We start from the raw sequence: 23,121 nt of genomic DNA, 5'->3' as shown, positions 1-23,121 counted from the left end.
CGTTCCATTGCCCTATTCTTTATCAAACCCACCTGTCTTAGGTTTCTAACAAAACTCTTTTTTAAATAGTTGCAATCTGCCATGAATTTCTAGCCCTTTGGGTTATTCTTTTTTTGGCCTTATTTTTTTATTTAAAAGTCATCAGAGATAACTTTAAATTTGCATCTATATGAGTCTTTCTTCAAAGTGTGTGGTAGAATCTAGTGGCATAGCTGAAATACAGTAATATGCCAACCAGAGACCAGCAAGAGATGAGATCAAAAGAGATCAAGTAAACTAAAAGCACTTTGTAAAGTATAATATCCAGATGAAGTGCATCATTGTCACTTGTAAAAATAATTACTTGACAGGTAAGACAATATAATTATGGACAACAAAACCACAATTCAACCTTAGACAGAGGGAAACTTATTCTAAATGGGGCAAACCGATTCTCTTCTACACAATTTAACGCAACAATTAATTAACTAGAACTCATTTTTTATTTAATTTTTATTAGAAAAAACATCTAAACTTCTTGTGAAATTAACGATTTACCATCTTTATATGGCAATTTATGATTTTTGTTTTTTCCCGAAGAAGTATCTATCTATAGATAATTATCTATAAATAGAACCTAAATTTTATAATTATTTGTAGATAATTATCTCTTTTAGATAATCATCTTTCTACAAATAATTACAGAATTTATATATATAATATATCTATAAATTGAAGAAAGAATACTGAAGTTGTTTTATATAATTGTATATATAAAACATACATACATAAAGTTATATATGTAAACAAACTTTTAAAACTACAGATGTGTGTGTATATAAATACATAATAGATACACATATACATATACATATATGTGTGTGTATACAGACACATATATATGTATATAATAACTTCAATGTTCTTTCTTCTTCTCAGTCCTTTCCTTCTGCTATTTTTCTCAACAGCTCTTCCAAAACATTTTTACTCTCAAGTAACCTACCTCACCCCCATTACCCTCCATTCTCAGCATATGATCGTATCTCCTCAAGAGAAAATAAAGATTTTTAAACTCAACAGCCACATTTTCTCTCCTCTTTTACAGAAACAAACAAAAAAACTCAAACCTGAATTGTAGTATTAGCAGATTTCTGTTATGTAAATATTTCTAACAGTTGATTCTAAGTAACTGCATCATGATATTCTTTAATATTTAACAGTCACCACTGACATGGCTACCTGCATATAGGTCTATTCCTTATGGTACTTCGTAAGGCCCAAATTCCATCAATGTTTATTCCAAGTATCTAGCACACTGTTTGGAAACTAGTATACATTCAATAAATAGAGAAAATGCTTCTTGGGGGAGCCTAAGATAAAATTATTTCCATAACTGAGTATTTAATTTGGCTCTGGGTTAATTTTATGTGTTATAAACTTTCTGCAAAATCCTACCATAAGGCCACAATTCTGGATAAAACAAGAATAAATTCAATATAAAATGACCAATTTGCTGTTGAACAAATCTTATAAAAAGACAAAATACACCTAGCCCTTAGCTTTGGATTTGGAATTCTCAGAAAACAAAGGTTTTATTCCCATCATTAGATAACAGAATTTGATTAACCTACATGCCACATGCACTTACACAGCATAAAACAAGAGCATTAATGCTCTTGATGAAGAAATATATAAAAAGCACCATTTTTAAATAAGGCAAAACTTTACAATAGTTAATGATGCTTCAGTGATATGTTTTGGGTATGTCCCCACCCAAATATCATCTTGAATTATAGCTTCCATAATTTCCACATGTTGTGGAACCTGGTATGAGATAATTGAATCATGAGGGCTGTTCACCTATACTGTTCTCATGGTAATGAATAAGTCTCACAAGATCTGATGGTTGCCTAAGGGGAAACCCCTTTCATTTTGTTCTCATTCTTTCTCTTGGCCTGATGCCATGTAGTACCTGTCTTTCTCCTTCCACCACAATTGTGAGTCCCCACACCCCACCAGCCATGTGGAACTCTGAGTCCATTAAACCTCTTTCCTTTATAAATTACCCAGTTTTGGGTATGTCTTTATCAGTAGCCTGAAAATCGACTAACACATTCAGGTAGAGGAGACAGTCTTGAGTGTGAATTCTGATCTTCCACATTCTAACTGGCATGGTCTAAACGTTTGCATCCCATTGAAAGTCATACATTGAAACCTAATCACTGACGTAATAACGTTAAAAGATGAAGCCTTTGGTAAGTGGCTACATCATGAAAGCAGAGTCCTCAAGAATGGGATTCATAGCCTTATAAAATAAGCTCAAGGGAGCTCACTTGCCCCTTCTACTATGTGAAGATGCAGCAGGAAATCAGCAGTCTGCAATGGAAAATCGCCCTCACTGGACACCAACTGTGCTGAAACCCTCCTCTTGGGCTTCCCACCTTCAGAACTGTGGGTAACAAATTTATGTTGTTTATAACACACAATTTATGGTACTTTCTTAGGCAGTTGAAATAGACTAAGATCCTAACCTTTTAGTCTTGAGCTACTTTATCTCTCTAAGCGTTATCTTCCTCATCTTTAAAACAAATGGGAGAGTAGTAGCGTCTCCCTTAACCATCTGAGGATTCAATGAGATAACGCCTACAGCTTTAATAATAGTGATGAAACAACAGTAGTGATTTCAGAATGTCTAAAAGGTGAAGACATAGGCATTTATTAAAGAATTTCAGGAGTGGTGGCTCATGTCTGTAATCCCAGGACTTTGGGAGGCTGATGTGGGTGGATCACTTGAGTTCAGGAGTTTGTGACCAGCCTGGCCAACATGGTGAAACTCCATCTCTACTAAAATAATACAAAAATTAGCTGGGTGTGGCGATGCACACCTGTAGTAGCAGCCTGGGAAGCTGAGGCAGGAGAATGGCTTGAACCCAGGAGGTGAAGGTTGCAGTAAGCTGAGATCACACCACTACATTCCAATATGGGTGAGAGAGCAAGAATTTGTCTCAAAAAATAATAATCACAATTTAACATTAGTAAGAAATTTTAGGGCTCTGAGCCTCATAATCACTTGACCTGTGAAAATTCTCACATGGACAGTGCCTGCAGCATGCTGGTTGCTTTATATCTATTTATCAGATGAAGGCCAATGAAGGGCTTAAGATAAAATAAATTTGACTTGAAAAAAAATCAAGGTAAAATAACTTTTTTTTTTGACATCCATAAAGCCTTACCTGCACTTGAGATAGATGGACCCAGAGAAAGCAGGTGGTTAACATCCATGGAAAGCATTCAGAAGGTCTGATATAGAGGTATTTGTGTATTTTTTTTTTTCCTCAGGAGTCTCTGGCATGGGAAAGGGGTCTTTACTGCTTTTCTTTTATTTCCCAGTAAAAACATCTAGGTGGCCCTGCTTTCGGTATTTCTCTGTGTTTTGTCTCCATAAAATCGTGTGGATGGACATTCAATTGCCATTCTCTAACCATTTCCTTTAGATGGTTTACATCCAAAATAATGCGAACCCTCCTCTTTTAACATGCCTTCAGCCTTTTCAATGAAGAGACCTGCAACTCCTCCAGTCTTCAAATTAGCAACCTCCTTTTTCTTGTAAAATCAAAGCTACATACTCCTTATTTTTGCAAACAACAAAGGACTGATATTTAACAGAAGGTAATCGGAGGAGCACAAATCTAACATAGCGGCATCTCCCATTCGTGTAAATGAGAGCCTGTAGGTAACTCCATCACTGATAGTGGGACAATACAGGAAGGTAGCCCACTTCCCAAGGAATCTTCTGTAAAATGACCAGTGCCAGGGAGCCTCCACCAAAAGCAAACAAACTGCCAAACTATTTTCTCTCTTCTGCCTGTACCATCCCTGCCTTCAATCATCTCATTATTGTTTAGAATAAGTTTAAAAACAAGCATATTTTTAAAATGCAAAATCAGGAATGTGCTTTCATAGCAGTATGTTAAAGCTACTATATCTCATCAGCATTTTCTAGAGATTTCCTAGTCATCAGAGTCAAAAGCTATCTATGCTGTTTAGGGGAAAAATTAATTATAATTTAAAATGTGCTCAATTTTCAAATATTTTTACTAAGCAAGGAAAAAGAGAAGAAACCAAGAAATGGTAGGAGAAAGATTTAGTTACATAGATTTCATATGCTTTTCAAAAAACAACAAAGCAAAAGAAAATTAAACACCAAAATTTTCAAAACAAGATTTATTTATATTTCTGTTTTTTCATAACTAGTCTCTGACTTCTGGAACCTTGCTAACACAACTAGTTCACAGTGTTGTTCAAAGCTGGCCTGATGCTCGCAGCTAGTCTATGCTGTTCTTTTCTCGGACATAAACACTTTCAAAGAGTGTCAACTTTAGACATGGTCATCCCACGACAGTGTTAAAGTAAGACAAACGAGCCCGCTTCCTGATTTTTCCCTAGCGTAGACAAAAACATAGCACTGTGTAAACCACAGAATATCAAACATTCCCCCTCCTAACTAATATGAGTGGCCATTGGTTCTTTAGGAGGTATTATTGTCCTTTTTTAGCCTCAAGCAATGCGTTCCAAGGCCTTCAGGAATGCCTGAAACCTCAGATAGCACCAAACTCTATCTTTATTATATGCATTTTATGTGTGTGTGTGTGTCTGTGTGTGTGTGTGTGTGTGTGCATGTGTGTGTTTAATCTGATCATTAAGAAAGCTACTAAGTGGCTATGGGTGAGTAGCGTGGACTATGGAATAGTGTGGATACACTGACAAAGGGATGACTTACTTTCTAAGAGGGATAGCAGATATCATCATGCTACTAAAAATGGTGTGCAACTTGAAACTTAGACATTGTTTATTTCTATAATTTTCTATTTAATATTTTTGGACCATACTGCAGATGACTGAAACTGAAAGGTGAAATCACGAATAAGGAGGGACTGCTGTAAAGCTCTGGCTTCAGTCTACTCTTCCTTCCTCCTAGTTAGATGTTTACAGACACAAAATCATAGACTTTTCCTCACTTCCACATAACACCGTTTCAAGAGTGCACCTCTATTTTCTAGCCCCTGAGATGCCCTGCAGCCACGCTGGTGTATGTTCTCCCTCACAGGAGTAAGTAATAAAACACACTTGTTAAAACTACGTGTGTGTTCCTGGTGATCTTTAGCTGGAGGTCATTGACAAGTATTATTAACTCTTTTCACACATGAGGAAAATGATGCCCATGGAGGTTTTAAAAAGATTATAGTTGCAACAGGACTGGAAGTCAGATTATATTTAAGTAGCTCAAGACTATGAAAAAAACATGTGTTGATATCCATTGAGTATGTTACGTAGAATACCTCTACGGCATTATGCAAGGTATATTCATCCTCTTAGACTCTCTCCAGCCCCCAACCCCAACACTTGAAATGCTCCATTATTAGTCTATTCCTTTGGGTTAAGGAACTGACAGTTACATTCATTTTCCTTTTAGTGTTGTTAAAAAGTCAAGGCAATACCATGCGAGATAGAGGAAGTAGTGATAGGGAAGGGGGTCAGGGAGGTGCTGGAAGTGGAAGAGCGTGGTCCCTGTCTAGAGCCACACCACCGGGCCTGTTGAGACCTAGGTGAAGACAGGCATTTTTGCTTTCCTGGTCAAATGTTGCATTTCCAAAACCATCCTGGCCTACAAGGCCCCCATCCTGTTTCTATAAAAACCCCAAGACCCTAGCAGGCAGATACACAGGCAGCTGGATGTGGAGAGGAGCACATCAGCAGAGAAACACACAAGCAGCTGGACGTCAAGACGAACGCATCAGTAGAAAAAGACACAAGTGGCTGGATATTGAGAGGACATCAAGGGGAGCACAGAGGAAGAGCACAGGACAGATGATGGCATGCTGGCTTGACATCAATTGGGAGAACGTGGTGGTGGAGTTTGGCCCATGGCAATCAGAGGATACCCCAGGCCTCCAAGCAGCCTGACTCCAGGGGAAAACCATTTCCCTTCCAGCTTCCCCATCTGCTGAGAGCTACTTCCACTCAATAAAACCTTGCATTCATTCTCTAAGCCCACATGTGATCTAATTCTTCCAGTACACGAAGGCAAGAACCCTAGGATACAAAAAGCCCTCTGTTCTTGCAATAAGGCAGAGGTCTAACTTAGCTGACTAACACAAGCCACCTACAGACAGCTGAACTACAAGAGCACCCTGTTACAGATGCCCACTAGGGCTTCAGCTGTAACCATTCACCCCTAGACACTACTGTGGGGCTGTCTCCCTATCTGTATGCTCCCCTAGAGGTTTGAGAAGTAGGGCATTGAAGAAGCAAGCTGCATCTCCATCCTCACCCTGCAAGGAGGACAAGGGAACTTTCCCCATTTCAGGAGCATTAAGAATTCTGGTCCTAAGGAGTTGTAATGGCAAGGAATTTTGGGAAGCCACAATCCAGGCAGCATAGAATATCTCTAATTCAGGGGTCCCATATGTGCTTTCTCCCATATGAGAAAAATGAAATTCAGTAACTTTGCTTTTCTTTCCCCAAGAACTGACTCTGCAAATTTATTTGTAAGTTGTGAAAGAACACCAGGCTGAGTTCAGAGACCCAAGTTCTAATCCTGCCTACACTAGTCACTTGATTCTTTTTGATGAGACACCAATCTTCTGAACCCAGCCAAAGCAGTAGACTGAGTTCCCTAATCCACTCATCTTGAAGCTCCTTTAATAGCATAGGCTTACATGGAAAGATAATATTGAAATCATTACAGGTTATTTCTAGCTATAGTTCTTGTTCATTCATTAGTTTAACCACATTTGTTAAGCAGCCCCTTTGCTTCAATGTGTGTTAACTTGCGGTGGATAAAAGAAATCCTACTTCTAAGTGTCCTGAGTACTCATTACTTAAACATATATTGTAAAGTTGTTATTGAAAGAGTAAAATATCAAAAGTTTGCAAATACATGTTCACATCTGTTCATCTAAGTTATGTTTTAGAAAACAAGGTGGAGTCCAGGAAAAATACCACTTTCTTTCTTCACAACTCTGAAAGCCCAGAATAAAGCTCCTACCCACAATAGATGCTCAATATGTACAAATATTTGACTGTCTTAAAATATGATTTCAAAATGTGGTAACAGGACAACAAAGCAAGAAGAATCAATATCTAATTTGAAACAAGAGTATGCTAGCCAGATTTTATTAATGCTATGAATTTGTTAATTGCTTATTTAGAACACATACATTGAACATAATGTCAGTGGGAAGCACGTAGAACTAAAGAACACATCTCACAAAATGCTTCTTTGCTGAACGTTCAGTGAAATATTTTCTGGACTCATGCAGGTGCTTGAAATTTCTAGTTAGGAGTTAAAAGTAGGCAGAATGCTTATTCAGTGAGACTATGGGATTCCTTCTTTGGATATGTGTAAGGAAAGTGCCATGACTATTTGCATTTTTTTTCCCCAATCACTGCGGTTGTCTCTTTTCTACACTGAAAAGACAATCAAGGAAAATAGTTTACATATGATGCCTCTTTTACATATGACTCACTCTGCACACAACCCTCATTCCAGCCAACATGGCTTTTTCTAGTTTAAAACTACCACTGAAGCACTACAGCAGGTTCCTTACAGGTTATGTTAACATGACACAGGGTCACAACCTGCTCCTCCATTTATTATAATTAAATAATTTTGCCACCAATGCTTTCTCCACAAAAGAACAAAATGTCTTTGTAGGCGACAAGACACAAATGAAGTAATTAAAGAGAAAGCCAGTGAACTCTGGCTGCTGCCGCTGATTTTATTAAAGAAGGATAAATAAGGTCTCTTTTCTCATTGTTCTCCCTGTCTCCATTTGGTCTCCTTCTCACCGCCCTGTGGCTGTCAGTTTTGAGCCAGGAAGGTAGTAAAATCTAGGAACTACTATCAAGTACAATTAGCTAGAGAGGATGTTAGATGAAGCTCTTTGGGGAATTGACTGGACATTTCCCTGCATCTCTGAACCTGCAAGGAAGCACTGGAGCAGTGAGTGGGATTTCACTATTACCTGGTCTAATTCCACTTGACTGGAAGTATACCAGTCACAAAACCAAGACTTCATAGTAATGAAACTCCTAACTGAAATTGATTTGAAGTAACTTTACATACTCTCTCTTTTGCATGGGTCATTTGTCAAACCACATGTAGAGAATTTATTTTCTTTTAGCATGTGTGTGTTGATAGATTGTAATTATTCAGAAAAGAATTAGCAAAATAACAGGAGTACTAGAAACCTATAGAAAACTTGATACATACTTTTAAGTACTTGAAAAACTGTCATATACAATTGAATTTATTAAATATTGTCTCCAGAAGTAAGATACAGCTTAATGGGTAGAAATTACAAGAAAACACATCTTGTCTTAAATTTTGATTTATGAACTAGCATTTTTAAGTCATAAGTTAAACTGTCTGCCAAGGGTTTAAATTTTCCCTGGAGGTGTTAGGAGATTGAATGGACATATTACAGAGAAAATCATAGAACCTTCTTACATTTAGAGGGGGCTGAGTTAGCTAAATCTTCTAACTCTGATTTCTCTTAACTTTTTATTCTTTCCTTTTCTTCAGTGTTGGCATTCATGAAATTATTTTGTATATACTGTCACCATTGCAATTTTTTTCCCTTAAAACAATGAGTAAATTTCTTAAGGTAATGTTCTATAGGGAGAATGTCAAATTTTATTGATAGTTATTGAGGAAATTTTTGAAGTTAAATATACATACTTGTAGAAGCTCTTTCTGATCAATATGAGAGTGTCAATTTTAGGGAAAAAGTAAAAATGGATTTAAATAAAACCCTCCCTGGCACATATATACCCACCCTCACTGTTCTGCACTATTTTTGATTCTTCCAATTTAAAAGTGCATTAAAATGAATAATTTCAATGAAAATTTTGGATTGCATATACTTTATTTAGCCAATATAAAAAAATAAATGTTTTAAGAAAATGGAAATAGATTATGAACATATTTCTAAAGTTTAATGAATGGGTAGCATGTCTCCTTTCTGAAAGACTAGAAGAATGAATTCATTTCTTAGGTATGAGCTGCATCCTTTTCTCTCTAAGGAATTTAAGCCATTTGTTTTTAGATGACAGTATGTTTTCTATTTTCTTAAATGGCATTGCCCTAACATGCTTATTTCATAAGATGCCTGTTCAAAATTCACTTTTTAAACAATTGAGCTGAATTTTAATTGGATTATGAGATTTTGCATGTAAACCGAATGAGTAATATCAAGTCAATCCCCCTTCCTTTAAAATAATTATTCTTAAATATAATTTTTATTTTTCAAAAAAGAATACCACTTCTTTTGCTTAAAATATGTGCTTGTTAACATGAACACAGCCTCAATCTGATCTGATCATGTATGGAGAATACTAATCAGGTAGAGAAAACTGTAGAATGTATGTGATTGTGACTATAACAAGTCAGCTGTGACAGCATTTCTGATTTAAACTTTAACATTTTCCTCTTCTCCTCTCTTCATTGTGAAACGATCCACATATCTTACACTGACTACATCCATATGAACAATAAACAGCGGGAACAATATTCAGGTGTGAAAAAAATATTATTTGCTAATGAACACCATGTTTAAATGTAATTTTTTGGCATTTCTTAAGTGACAATACCAAATAAATATCACAGTGAAAAGTCAATTATGTGTATTTTAGAATGTGATGCGTTAGCATTTCTAGACCTAAAGTATCAAATAAAGGAGTTTTTGGAAATGAAAAGTTTAAGGTAACTTCTCATAAAAATCAAAGTGGCATGTACCCATTCAAGAGTGTGAAAAGATGGAGAGGTCATTAATATTTATTGAGCATTTACCATGTGCTAGGCTCTTAGCAGAGACTATTACATTTAACCCTTCCAATATCCCTCTAAGGTAAATTTTCTTATTCCTGTCCATTTAGCGGAGAAAAATAAAGCCCAAAGGTAAAAATATTTTCTTAAAGTCTGGTCAGTTACATTTGTTGTTGGCATTCAAACTTAAGACACCCCATTTCCAAGGCCTGTGCAGGAACTGTAGAAAGACATGAATCCTGCAACACAGGCACCAAATAGGTTCAAAAAGGAATTCCAGTTGCTTCACACGCAGGACCATGCCTTGAGTCCCACTTGGGGAACCCGATTTTACATATTCCCACTAACCTCATGGAGCTATTATGATGTATGAGTAAGAAAATACATAGGAAGTCACTTTGAAGGTTTATACTGAAAAGAATGTGATTTCACTCCAGGTACTCACCCTGAGGATTCTAATAGTACCTAGCTCAACACTGTAAGAATGCATCATCAACTGTGATTTGATGGACAATATGTACATCTTTGTGTAAGTGGTAGGGAGGGGAGTGGGCAGGATTTGTTGACAAGCAGCAAGAGTTGAAGTGATCTAACATAAAACCGATGGAATAAGGCAGGCTCTGCATACCACTTTTTCAGCCAAACCAAGTACTCACTCTGCAAACAGTCAGCGTTCAGGAGGTCCTGACACTTTTCGTGGCACTTCACTCCACACTCCAGACACTTCATGCCTTGCCTTGCAATGCCCCACAGGAGCCCTTCACACTCATAACAGTAGGTGGGCGTGGTAGCTGTCCAGACCTCAAAATTGTGTGGGGTGGTGGAAGACATAGGGTAGATCAAAGCTTGCAAGGTCTTCTTGAAGACATGCATTTTCTGTGAACATGAGAGAAGTTACCAATGCAAGCCAAGTCAGTATATTTGAATTCTTTCAAAATAAAACAAACCAACCACTTTATCACTTATCTCTGAAAACGCTATTTTGAGAGAGCCCCTTGATCACTGATTCAAGTCATGACAGTAAGCATAATAACTATGCTAACTTATTCTTCTCTCAATGTTTTAGGGTCCAATTCAGTTATCTGTACGTGAAGAACTCCCTAATCTTCCAGACTGGACTGTGCTCCACTGTCTGCAGCTTCTTTCCCAGCAGCACAAAGGTCTAATTACTTGAGAATGCCTAGGTCCCTGCTATGCTATAAACCCCACACCTCTGCCACTCTTACTTTCTACCCAGCCCATTATTTCCTGACTCCCACACCTCACTGCTTCTCACCCTGCAAGGAAAGCTTCTGTAATTCAATCTGTAGGAAATTGCTTTTAGCACCTACCACCCGGGAAGGATCTTAACACCTAATTCATAAGAAAGCATCAGTAGTAGATAAAGGTCAAATGAGGCACTCTCCCATGGTGATTATATTTGAAAAGGAAGTAAATTTTAATAGCACATGGAAGGACTTTCTAATGATAAGCTATTAGTGAGGTGAAAAAAATCTACCCACCAAGTAGCTAGGAGAGCTGAATTCCCTAGCATAGGCCCAATCACATGATATTTCAAATGGGCTTTCTGTAAGCAGGAACTGTCTTCCTGCTTTCTCTCCTTAGTGCCTACACAGCTGATCATGATCCCTGGAACGTAGCAGGGATGCATATTTTTAAAGGAATAAACGTTGTGCCACTTATGAGTTTTGTGATCTATAGAGAGATGTAAAGATTCTAAGACTCATTCTTGTCTGCTCTGCCTAAAATGGTATTACTTTGAAGATGAAATTATATAACAGTAACAGAAGTAGTCTATAGGCTTCAAAACACTAAATAAACACAGTATTGATGGTAGATTTTCAAACAACAATGACAGCAAACACAGGCCAATAGAAAAGAAAACTGGTTAATGAGTCCTTTTCTATGCTTCTCATATCCCGCGAAGCAGGTGACTTCCTTTGAGAAAGACCAGGACTCTCAAGAGGTTACATTGACAGATAATTTAACACAACTGCCTGTTGCATAATGAATGGATATTTACATAAACCCTGTAGGAGCCTAGCTGATCAGTCATACTAGAAGGGAAGCATTAATATTTTGCATTAATTTTTTTTAAATCTCATTTCAGAGTAGTTTTCCCACAGTGTTGAAATGACTAACTTTCAATTCCACAGTTTGGTAACAGCATATTTCCCTTTATTACCACATTCTCCTCACTCTGTGTTGTTCCAGAATATGTTTGGTAATGGTACTGGGAGGTCCCCTACTAGGGAATGAAGTCTCAGTAAAAATGCTTCTCATTTTGAACAGCCAGATCGATCCTTGCTATTCATGAGGGGCTGGTCAATCCAGAGCTCTTTATACTTTGAGTGAGTCTACAGAGCAGCAGTATGGTCAAATACAGGCATCACTCAAGCAAAAGATCTTAATATTAGGGTTTATACAGACAGAACAACTGGATCCATCACTTTTCAGTAAAGAGTGCCTGAACCAGGCAAATCTCCTGGCTTCATTTCATAATGAAGATATCTTATAAAGAATTAAGAATTCTTTGAGAATTAGAAGCATGTATTATTCATCTTTGCCTCCTTTTTAATACCTAGGGTAGTGAGTATCTTCACTATCATTAAAATAAATGAAATAATCCTTGGCATAACAGATTTTTCATTACCTACCCACATACAGAATTTCCAAATTGGGCTGAGGGGCTGTCTATGTCTGGGTACATGTGTATGTGTGTGTGTGTGTGTGTGTGTAATGTAGTATTTGTGGTCTAGATGAAAAGCTAGGAAGAGAATTAGTTTATATATTTGCAATTGCCTCAGACAACTTGTTTGTTTTAATGGAAGTAAATAATAAAAATAGAATAATAAAAGACTCTAATTACATGAAATACTTGGTAAGAATAAAACAAAGTCTGCTCATGAACACAAGAAAAGTAAGAAATGCACTTTATATAAATTTAGAAAGTAAAGTTGGGAATAAGGTTGTTTTTGAACATGAACTTACATATTTCAAGATTAAGTAAATGATTAATATGTGTGATCTAATTCCCTATGTCCACTTTCATTTTATTAAAGTCAAGAGATATATAGTCAGTACTATAGGTCTGTAGGTTATAGCAGGAGTCATAAAAATAAGTAACACTTTCTCAAAAAATTAAATGTACTGGAGAAAAACAAAGAAAAGCTCTGAATAAAGAGCTGAGCAAATTTCGATAAAATGCTTTGTTTTGTTTGGATAAGGAGCCATAATTCATTTCATGCAAAGGGAAAGTGAAGCTAATTTCCAAAAATAAGAAACATGAAACATTTACTAGACAGCCCATTGAAAATCAATTGAATGGGGCACTGAAACAAATTCCAATATTTAAAAGCTATTAGAGTTAGAGAAAAACATAAAAACATCAGATAAACTATTAGAGGGTATATATCCCCTCTAGTAAGGACTCATCATTGTAGCGAAATAAGTCCTTATCATTCTTAACTTTCGAGGGTATGAATGTGTGTTTATCAAAGCTGAAAATTACTCTAAAACAAATGGCACACAGAAACATTCTTTTTTCAGCAAAGTATATGCCCAGCATCTTATTAGAAGATGGTATACCTTCTAAATTCTCCCTTCTGCTCCCTCTCCTCTCACCCCCACTCTCCAACAGGCCACAATGTGTATTGTTGCCCTCTTCGTGTCCATGTGTTCTCATCAGCTGATGATCTATTTTGAATGTTTCTAAACTTTACAAATCTTCTACAACTTTAAAAATCTTCTACAACAAAAATACATTTCCTAAACAATATTTATTTTAAAATTATAGTAAAGTACATACTTATGGTAAAAATAATTTATAAAACAGAAAGGCACTAATATAAATAATAAAAAATATTCAATTCAGCTTTTTAAAGTTAGGCATTATTTGATACACAGCCTTTCTGTATTCTTTTTTATGTAGAAACAGGATGTGATACTATTGCAATTAGAAAAAAATATGTAATTTTCACATTGCTTAAGTGATTCCAACAAATTTTTGCTGTGTATAGACATCTTGTTAAACTGCAGAAATGAATAAGGAATGCTCTTACCTTCTGATAAGCGTTTGTAGGCAAGTACAACATATACACTACACTGGGGAGGAAGCTCACACCCTAGACAAATATTTTGTTAGAACTTTCTTCTCCAAAAAATAAACGTAGAGTAAGTTGCACTAATATATCACTTTTGGAAGAATTAGGCCACCAGAAGGAAATGAATTGCCTTTCCTATTCATCACTACCTGAGGAAACTAAAATGAGCCTGAGATATTAAAGAATGAGGCTTCCAGCCAAGAGCAATGACTAGTGTTTTCAGACCATCAATATTCTAATCTACCAACTGTTAATAATTATAACAGGAACAAAGGTGGTCTGTCTCTATCAGCCACATTCTTTTTCTCTTTTTTCCTTACTATGTTAACAAGTGACTAACCTAATGTTCTATTTTCCTCCTTATCCTGTGGAGAAAATAATTGTCCTCATGAGATTATGTAAGCCACACCTTTTCTATCCCCCAAAACAACACGGTTTGATAATTTCAAGAAAAAATATGCTTCTTGTTTCATGGAATTTTTCATATACTTGACGCCTACTATTTAGAAAAAACATATTTACTCTTCTGTAAAGTATAAATGTTATTGTTTCTGGACAAAAACATAAGAATTTTTTGCAGAGCAAACATTAGGTACAGTGTGACCTTTCTGAAATTTGTTATAAACATGACGACAGAGCAATGCTAGAATAAAATCCTGAGTATAAAAACTGACATAATTTCAGTGTTGATTTTCTTATCTAAGTAAGTACCATGTAAGATTGATTGACTGTAGAAGCTAAAATTATTCAGCTAATGTTTTTTCGGAGCAGAAAGTACAAATGAGGACTAAAAGTTATATACCTGTCTATGTGAGAAAGTAAGTAATTTTCTTTCACATCTATTGCTTTATAAAAGATATAAATTAACATTGTCCTCCATAACTTATAGGGTGAGTCCAAAAAAAGAGGACAACACAATGCTAATGTGGACAATTTCTTAATTCAAGGAGCCTACAATACAGAATAAGCCCTTTGTTATGTATGACACAGAACAGAATCCAAAAACAAAATCAGATAGATTTTTTTATGTACTATAAATGTTTGTTTTCTTCAAGTCAAAAATTCAACAAAATGTATATAAGTGATGGGGGTGGTATGAGATAATTAATTTGATATATATGAAACTAAAAGTAATGTGAATTTCTCTATTGGGTGAAACTTTAGACATTTTAATGTGGGAAATCTAATATTTACTACTTGGAGTGGAGAATGCATTCTCATGAGTCTAAAACCAGAATAAGACAAGGACACCCTCTCTTACCACTCCAATTCAACATAGCATTGGAAGTTCTGACCAGGGCAATCAGGCAAGAGAAAGAAATAAAGTGTATTTAAATAGGAAGAGAGGAAGTCATTATCTTTGCAGATGATATGATCCTTTACCTAGAAAATTCCATTGCCTCAGCCCCAAAGCTTCAGCTTATAAGCAACTTCAGCAAAGTCTGAGGATACAAAATCAATGTGCAAAAATTGCTAGCATCTCTATACACCAACAACAGAGAGCCATCTTGTAAACAAACTCCCATTAAAAATTTCTACAAAAAGAATAAAATACCTAAGAGTACAGCTAACAAAATAAGTGAAAGACCTCTTCAAGGATAATGACAAAGTACTGCTCAAGGAAATCAGAGAGGAAACAAACAAATGGAAACATTCCATGCTCATGGATAGGAAGAATCAATTATTGTGAAAATGGCCATACTACCCAAAGTAATTTATATATTTAATCCTATTCTCATTAAACCACCATGAACATCCATATACATTTTTGTATACATTTTTGTTGAAATTTTACTTGGGAAAACGAACATTTATAGTACACAAAAAAACTATCAGATTTTGTTTTCAGATCCTGTTCTGTGTCATAACAAAGGGCTTGTGCTGTATTGTGGTCTCCTTGAATTAAGAAATACTACCTTACTACCCAAAGTAATTTATATATTCAAATTTAAATAATACCATACTACCCAAAGTAATTTATATATTCAAACCTATTCCCATTAAACCACCATGAACATTTTCTACAGAATTAGAAAAACTATTTTAAAATTCAATGGAAACAAAAAAGAGCCTGAATAGCCAAGACATTCTTAAGTAAAAATAACAAAAGTATAGGCATTACCCTACCCACCTTCAAAATATACTACAAGGCTACAATAGCCAAAACAGCATGGTACTGGTATAACAACAGACACATAGACCAATGGAACAGAATAGAGAAATCAGAAATAAGACCATGCAACTTAAACCATCAGACAAAACCTAACAAAAATAAGCAATGAGGAAAGGATTCCCTATTTAATAAATGGTGCTAGAGAACTTTCTAGCCATAGGCGGAAAATTGAAACTAGACTTCTTGCTTACATTATATAAAAAAAATAACTCAAGATGGATTAAAGACTTTAATATAAAACCCCCAAACCATAAAAACCCTAGAAGAAACCATTGAATGGTTTCTTAGCTGTACCATTCAGGATGTAGTCATGGGCAAAGATTTCATGACAAAAATGCCAACGGCAATTGCAACAAGAGTAGAAACTGATAAATGAGATACAATTTAAATAGCTTCTGCACAGCAAAAAAAAAAAAGTATCATCAGAGTGAATAGGCAACCTACAGAATGGGAGAAAATTTTTGCAATCTATCTATCTGACAAAGGTCTAATATCCAAAATATATAAGAAAGTTAAACAAATTTATAAGAAAAAAATAAACAACCTCATTAAAAATTGGGCAAAGGAGCTCAGTAGCACTGAGCATTAGAGAAATGCAAATCAAAACCACAATTAGATGCTATCTTATGCCAGTCAGAATGGTAATTATCAAAAAGTCAAGAAACAACAGATATTGGTGAGGTTGCAGAGAAAAATGAATGCTTTTACACTGTTAGTGGGAATGTAAATTAGTTCAATAATTGTGGAAGACAGTATGGTGATTCCTCAAAGATCTAAAGGCAGAACTACCACTTGACCCAGCAATCCCATTACTGGGTATATACCCAAAGGAATGTACATCATTCTGTTATAAAGATGCATGCATGCATATGTTCATTGCAGAGCTATTCATAATAGTAATGACATGGAAACATCCATCAGTGATAGACTGAATAAAGAAAATGTGCTACATATACACGTTTCTGTGTTTGAAATACTATGCAGCCATAAAAAGGAATGATATCACGTCTTTTGTAGGGACATAGATGGAGCTAGAAAACATCATCCTCAGCAAATTAATACAGAAATAGAAAACCAAGCCCCACATGTTCCCACTTACTAGTGAGAGTTGAAGGATGAGAACACATGGACATGTGGTGAGAAATAACACACAATGGGTTCTGTCAAGGAAGGGGATGGGATCAGGGAGAGTATCAGGAAGAATAATAGCTAATAGATGCTTGGGTGAATACCAAGGTGATGGGCATTAGCAAATCACCATGGCACACTCTTACTTGTGTAACAAACAAGCACATCCTGCACATGTACCCTGGAACTTAAAATAGAAGTTGAAGAGAAGAAAAAAGAGAGAAGAAGAATGTTTAGGATTTTATCAAACAAAGGTGAGGAGGAGGCTGACCATTCCTGTAGATAGATCCCATGTTACTGTCCTTTTATGTAACCAAACAAAGCCAGTGAGGAAACCATGAGAAACTGTGTGGTAAAAAATAGTTAATAACAAAATTAACTAACCTTTAATATATATTTATATATCAAAAATGAATACATGATTAGATAATTATTATTATCTTCACTTACATTTTAAATATTACTTTGTGTATATGCAATAGTTAATTAGAACCATTAAAATAAATAACTATATGTTCAACTCCACAACTTAGAAAAGTAGTTTCAGGGTGAATACAAAGAGTGAAAAAAATCTAAAAATGACAAGAGCATAAATAAATGAAATAAAAAACAAGGAGATAATATGGAGTTAACAAAGCAAAGCCAGAGAAATTCCCTGCAGTTTTGATTTTACAAACGAGAGAGAAAATGCAAATAAATAATAATAGGATAAAATGGCACACATTTTTACATAAATTATGATATAATTATATAAAAAATTTGATGGTATTAAATTCAAAGGTTTAGAAAAACAAGACAACTTGCTGAAAAAATAAATTGTCTAGACTGACTCAAGAATGAATGCTTAAAGAACATAACCACTATATTAAATAAGTTGATTCAATAGTAAAAAAAATCACCCTAAAAATAAGTACCATATTCAGGTGGTTTTGGAGAACAAGTTTTGCTAGTCCTTCAAGATACAGAACTTATTTAACAGAAATCATCCCAGAGAAGGAAAAAAAGGAACTCAGCCCCACTTATCTTATTAAGCTACTTTAATGCTGATACCAAAATTGTTCAAGGACATAGAAAAACACAGCCATTTTTACCTTATGATTAAAAGTAGATGTAAAGATGTAAAAATATGATATAATTAGTAAACATATAAGAAAATCAAGGACATGAGAATTTCAGTAACTTGTCCTAGGCCCCACAGCAGGTGAATTGTGAAGCTGGACCAATATGGATCTCAAGCCAAAGCCCATGCTTATGAAAAATAACGAACCAATAGCAATGCTTGCAGACAAGAGATAATCTTTACTTTGGCGTCATTATTGGTGGCTTCCATGTCACACTTCCAGGAAAGGAAAATTACCCTAAAGTGCAAAGATGGTGGGGAGGCATTAGATTCAGCATGTATTCTGCAGATCTGATCACAGTGTGTAAAGAGAAAATGGGGCATGTGACGGGTTTGAGCAAACAAAGGGCTTTCTACCTAAGTTATTTATTTTAATTCTCACAAACTATTACTTTCATTTTATTAATGAAGCAAGCTAGGCTCAGATGTTGAAGAATATTGAGAAGAAACAAGTAGTCAAAGCTAGTAAGAGGTGGAGCTGAGATTCCAATTCAGGGTGAGTCCAAACAAGTTCAAAATTTATCCAGGTGGCCTGAAAGGGTTCCTGTTCCTGGGCAGAGGTCTGAAGTACCTGGGTGTGCTGTGAGCCTAACAGCTCTGATTAAAGTCAAAGCTCAGAGAGGTGTTCTCAGCAGCTTTCTCCTTTCATGTTATCTTTCTAGTGTCATGCTAGTAATAGGGTTCATGTTTGACCTCCTGATTGCCTTCTTACCTAGTTCTTGCCAGTCCCTTTCACTAAGTCTGAATCCTAGTAAAACTTCCCCTTACAGAGAGTGGATACTTCCTGTAAGCCTGCCAGCCTTAACACGCCCAGCAACCCAGAATGAACCATCAGCGCTCTAGGATTCCTCTTACACTTGGTGATTGTCATTCCTCCCTCTGCCTGGTTTCCCATAAACCTCATCTGAGACTATCTTGGATTAAACACTCTTGCCTACTAGAAGCTTCCATGTGTCTTGGAGCAACAGTGGGAACAAAATTAAACATCTCAGTCCACTTCTCACTGTATGATAAGCCTCATGAAAGTAGAGATTTTTGGCTCAGTTGTTCGCTACTTTATTTCTAGTCTGAAACAATGCCTGACACATAGCAGATAGTCAATAAGCATGTACTGAATTACTGTATGAATCTACTTTGCTTGCTCCACTGTCAGGTTCACACATAAGAAATTATCAGCCTGTGAAACTAGCAGAGATAGATAGTGGAATGCCAGGAAGATGACTGCCAGGGTATTTAGATACTACAAAGGTTGGTCCTACATATATTCCTAAGCTAGATGGAAATTTTCAGAAATCATAGTCCTTAACAGCTTATTAAGCTGAGATTCTCGATCAGTCCTAATAGCGCCTCATGGGTAAGGTGGAGTTGGTGATAAATGGGAGCACTGGCGGTGCTTCACCCACAGCCAGCAGAGCGTTAGTGGAGGAGGCAGTGCCAGGTGACCCCCTGTGATCCTGCATTAGGCATTAGAGCCTGTTCCGTTCCGTCCTTGGAAGAGATGACTGAGTTTAAAACTGTACATTTTTTTAATTAAAATTGAAGTGCTACCATTTGACATTTTCCACATCACCAAGCTATTTCCTTTCACATAAAAGCAAATACTTTATGTTTTTGTATCAAGTGTGCCTAGGAAGATTTTCAGCACCAAGGAGTGCAAATTATTTTCTTCAGCATTTGTATTAGTTGCCTGGGTAATGATTGAATGAGACAGCTAGTCAAGAGTGACATTTAATATGCCTGTTGTACAGAAGTCATAGTTCATTTACTTTTTGAGGCATGGGCCCCAGGGAAAGGGGCTTTATGAATCTGGGAGGGAGCTGATGGATTCTGTTCATGCATTCACCACCAACACAGAGAGATTTTTTTTTCTTAACTGAGTCCTTCTGAAACTAAAGGAGTAAAGGTGATTTTTTAAAGTTGTTGAAAAGCAGATCAATAGATAATTTAACCTTAAAGTGAGAATATGTTCCCTGTTCAGGACTTGGAAAATACAGTAGCATTTCACTAATTTCTATGCCTTCCTGTTAACTTTTCTATGGAATGAGTATTCATAGTTCAAATCAAATACCATGTTTTAAAACATAGAAAAGGAACAGTGTAGGAGTTTATCAATAAAATTCTTTAGCCTTTAGCATACACACACACACACAAAGACTAGATGCTTTGAGATTCAACAAGCAATATGTAACTTTCTCATACACCAGAGGATGTCTACTTTGTCTTGGGCCCAAACTATACTCAAAATATTATATAATATCATAAATCTAACAGATAAGAATAAGGAGGTAGAGGTCATGGTGGCTCGCACCTGTAATCCCAGCACTTTGAAAGGTTAAGGTGGGAGAATCAGTTGAGCCCAGGAGTTTGAGACCAGCCTGGGCAACATAGTAAGACCCTGTCTCTACAAAAGAATTAAAATATTAGCTAAGCATGGTGGCACATGCCTGTAGCCCCAGCTATGCAGAAAGCAGAGGCAGAGATTCATATGAACTCTGGAGGTTGAGGCTGCAGTGAACTATGACCATACCACTGCACTACAGTTTGGATGACAGAGCCAGACTCTTGTCTAAAAAAAAAAAAAATGAGAGAGAGAAAGAAAGACCAGTACTCTAAGAATACAGTCACATTTTTTTTCTCCTGTGGCACAATAGAAAATGTACCAACTTTTTGTAGCCTCCAGATAGTCAAATAAATATGTTCTGTTTTACTGATATATATTGGGTGGGGAGCTTGCCGACAGAAACTCCTAGGAAAGATGGACATTTTGGTGAAAGATTACAAAGACAGAAAAAGGAAGAAAATGAAGGATGCAGTCATAAACAGTGGTATTTAAATGTTAAACTATAGAAAGTTAAAATAAGTAATATAATAATTTGGGCAGAATTTTTATTATATAAGAATGACAAAGCTGCTGAAGAGAGGCAGGATATATTAGTTTCCAAGCACAGCAAGGGACACATAAACTGTCTCAAGTAAATCCCCAGCAAAGTGTGCAAGACACATTTACCAGAGCAGAACATGCCAGGCAGAAAACATAGTAATTTTTAAAAAATTCCTTTTACCCAAGCTACACTGAAAGCCAATTAAATTAGAGTGACTGAGAGTGAGATCCCAGGACTGTGTGTTTTAAAGCTCCCTCAGGTGTTCCAGTGAGCCACATTTAAGAATCCCTGACCTAGATAATTACAGCCTACTTATATTTTCTAATCAGTCTGGTTCTTTCATTCAACAAGAATTTACAAACATCTACCTCATGCAAGACTGTACTAAGCAATAGTGGTAGTAACATTTAACAAGAACAATAAACAAGTTAAAGTGCGACCCTCAAGGATATCAGAGTATAAAAGAAAAGGTTCTGCAAAATAATCAAAATAATTGTGATAAAAACAATAAAACAAAAGCTTGTATGTATTTACTATGGCCTAAGCTATGCTGAATGTTAAGCATTTATTTACTTCCTTAATCCTCACAGTTTCCTTATCATCTCACTTTACAGATGAGAGAACTCATGCTTGAAGAAGTTACATAACTTGTGGAATATAATAATTCTAATTAAGTGGCACATATGGGACTCAAACCAAGCCGACTTCACTCTTAATCATACGACACTATGGAGGTCATGATTAAATGCTATAAAAGACCTGAGGGGGAAACTAACCATTCAACTGGAAGGGGAGGAAGATGTCTGGAGAAAACCTCATAAAAGAGGCAAAACTTAAACTATGTAAAAAATCAGTAGGACTTTTCCATGGGGAGAATATCAGGGAAGTTATTTAGAATCAAACAGATTTCTAAAGAGAGGATGGTTCATACGTATTTGAGGAGAAGAAAATGATTTGGCTGAGGCCCTGAGGAAGTTTGCTGGGAGTCAGGCTCCCCTCATGCTCCTAGTTATTTCTGGAATATTGGACTAAACATCCCAGATGATTAGCTCAAGCAGAATAATTTCCTCCTTATGATTATGAGTGATACTAACTAGTTAGTAGTGGACACTGTACTTACCAGTTCCTCATTATTTAGTGATGTCCTAATCACCATAGCCAGGGAGAGTCCAGATTTACGGGCAGCCAGGGTCTAAAACAAACAGAATTATGACTTATTAATATGTAGGGAGGTTGACATGCACATACTGCTCACCAAAGGTGAAAACGTAAGAATATTGGTTATCACTGTTCATATTTTAGTTTAGTAAGGACCTGCCATTTTGGTAACCAGCCAATTCACCCAGAACATGGACTCACACAATATTAAACTGGAGCAGAAATAAAGAAGTTTTTTGAAACTAATGAGCACGAAGACACAACGTACCAGAATCTCTGAGACACATTTAAGGCAATATCTAGAGGAAAATTTATAGCACTAAATGGCCACATGAGAAGTGAGGAAAGATCTAAAATTGACAGCCTATTAGCACAATTAAAAGAACTAGAGGAGCAAGATCAAACAATTCAAAACCTAGCAGAAGACAGGAAATAACTAAGATCAGAGAAGAACTGATAGAAATAGAGACAAAAAAAATCCCTCCAAAAAAATCAATAAATCCAGGAGCTGGTTTTTTGAAAAGATCAACAAAATAGAAGACTCCTAGCCAGACTAATAAAAAAGAAAAGAAGAATCGAGTAGATGCAATAAAAAATGATAAAGGGGAAATCACCACTGATTCCACAGAAATACAAACTCCTATCAGAGGTTACTACAAACACCTCTATTCACATAAACCAGTAAATCTGGAAGAAATGGATAAATTCCTAGACACTTACACCCTCCCAGGACTAAACCAGGAAGAAGT

General features: G+C 36.1%; 1 protein-coding gene across 1 annotated transcript in view; it reads right to left on the bottom strand.

The window, feature by feature from the left end:
• UNC13C (unc-13 homolog C) overlaps positions 1 to 23,121 on the bottom strand; it is a 640,690-nt gene that overhangs the window by 375,851 nt on the left and 241,718 nt on the right. Inside the window, exons 6-7 of the mRNA XM_054239666.2 lie at positions 22,335 to 22,406; positions 10,465 to 10,684 (exon numbers count right to left, since the gene is read on the bottom strand). Of these exons, the coding sequence (XP_054095641.2) occupies positions 10,465 to 10,684; positions 22,335 to 22,406 (292 nt within the window). The remainder of the gene's footprint in view (positions 1 to 10,464; positions 10,685 to 22,334; positions 22,407 to 23,121) is intronic.

The sequence above is a fragment of the Callithrix jacchus genome, chromosome 8 (genome assembly GCF_049354715.1).
Source record: "Callithrix jacchus isolate 240 chromosome 8, calJac240_pri, whole genome shotgun sequence".
Lineage (NCBI taxonomy): Eukaryota > Metazoa > Chordata > Mammalia > Primates > Cebidae > Callithrix > Callithrix jacchus.
The sequence above is the reverse complement of the archived record's forward strand: the minus strand, read 5'-3'. Positions and strand labels throughout refer to the sequence as shown.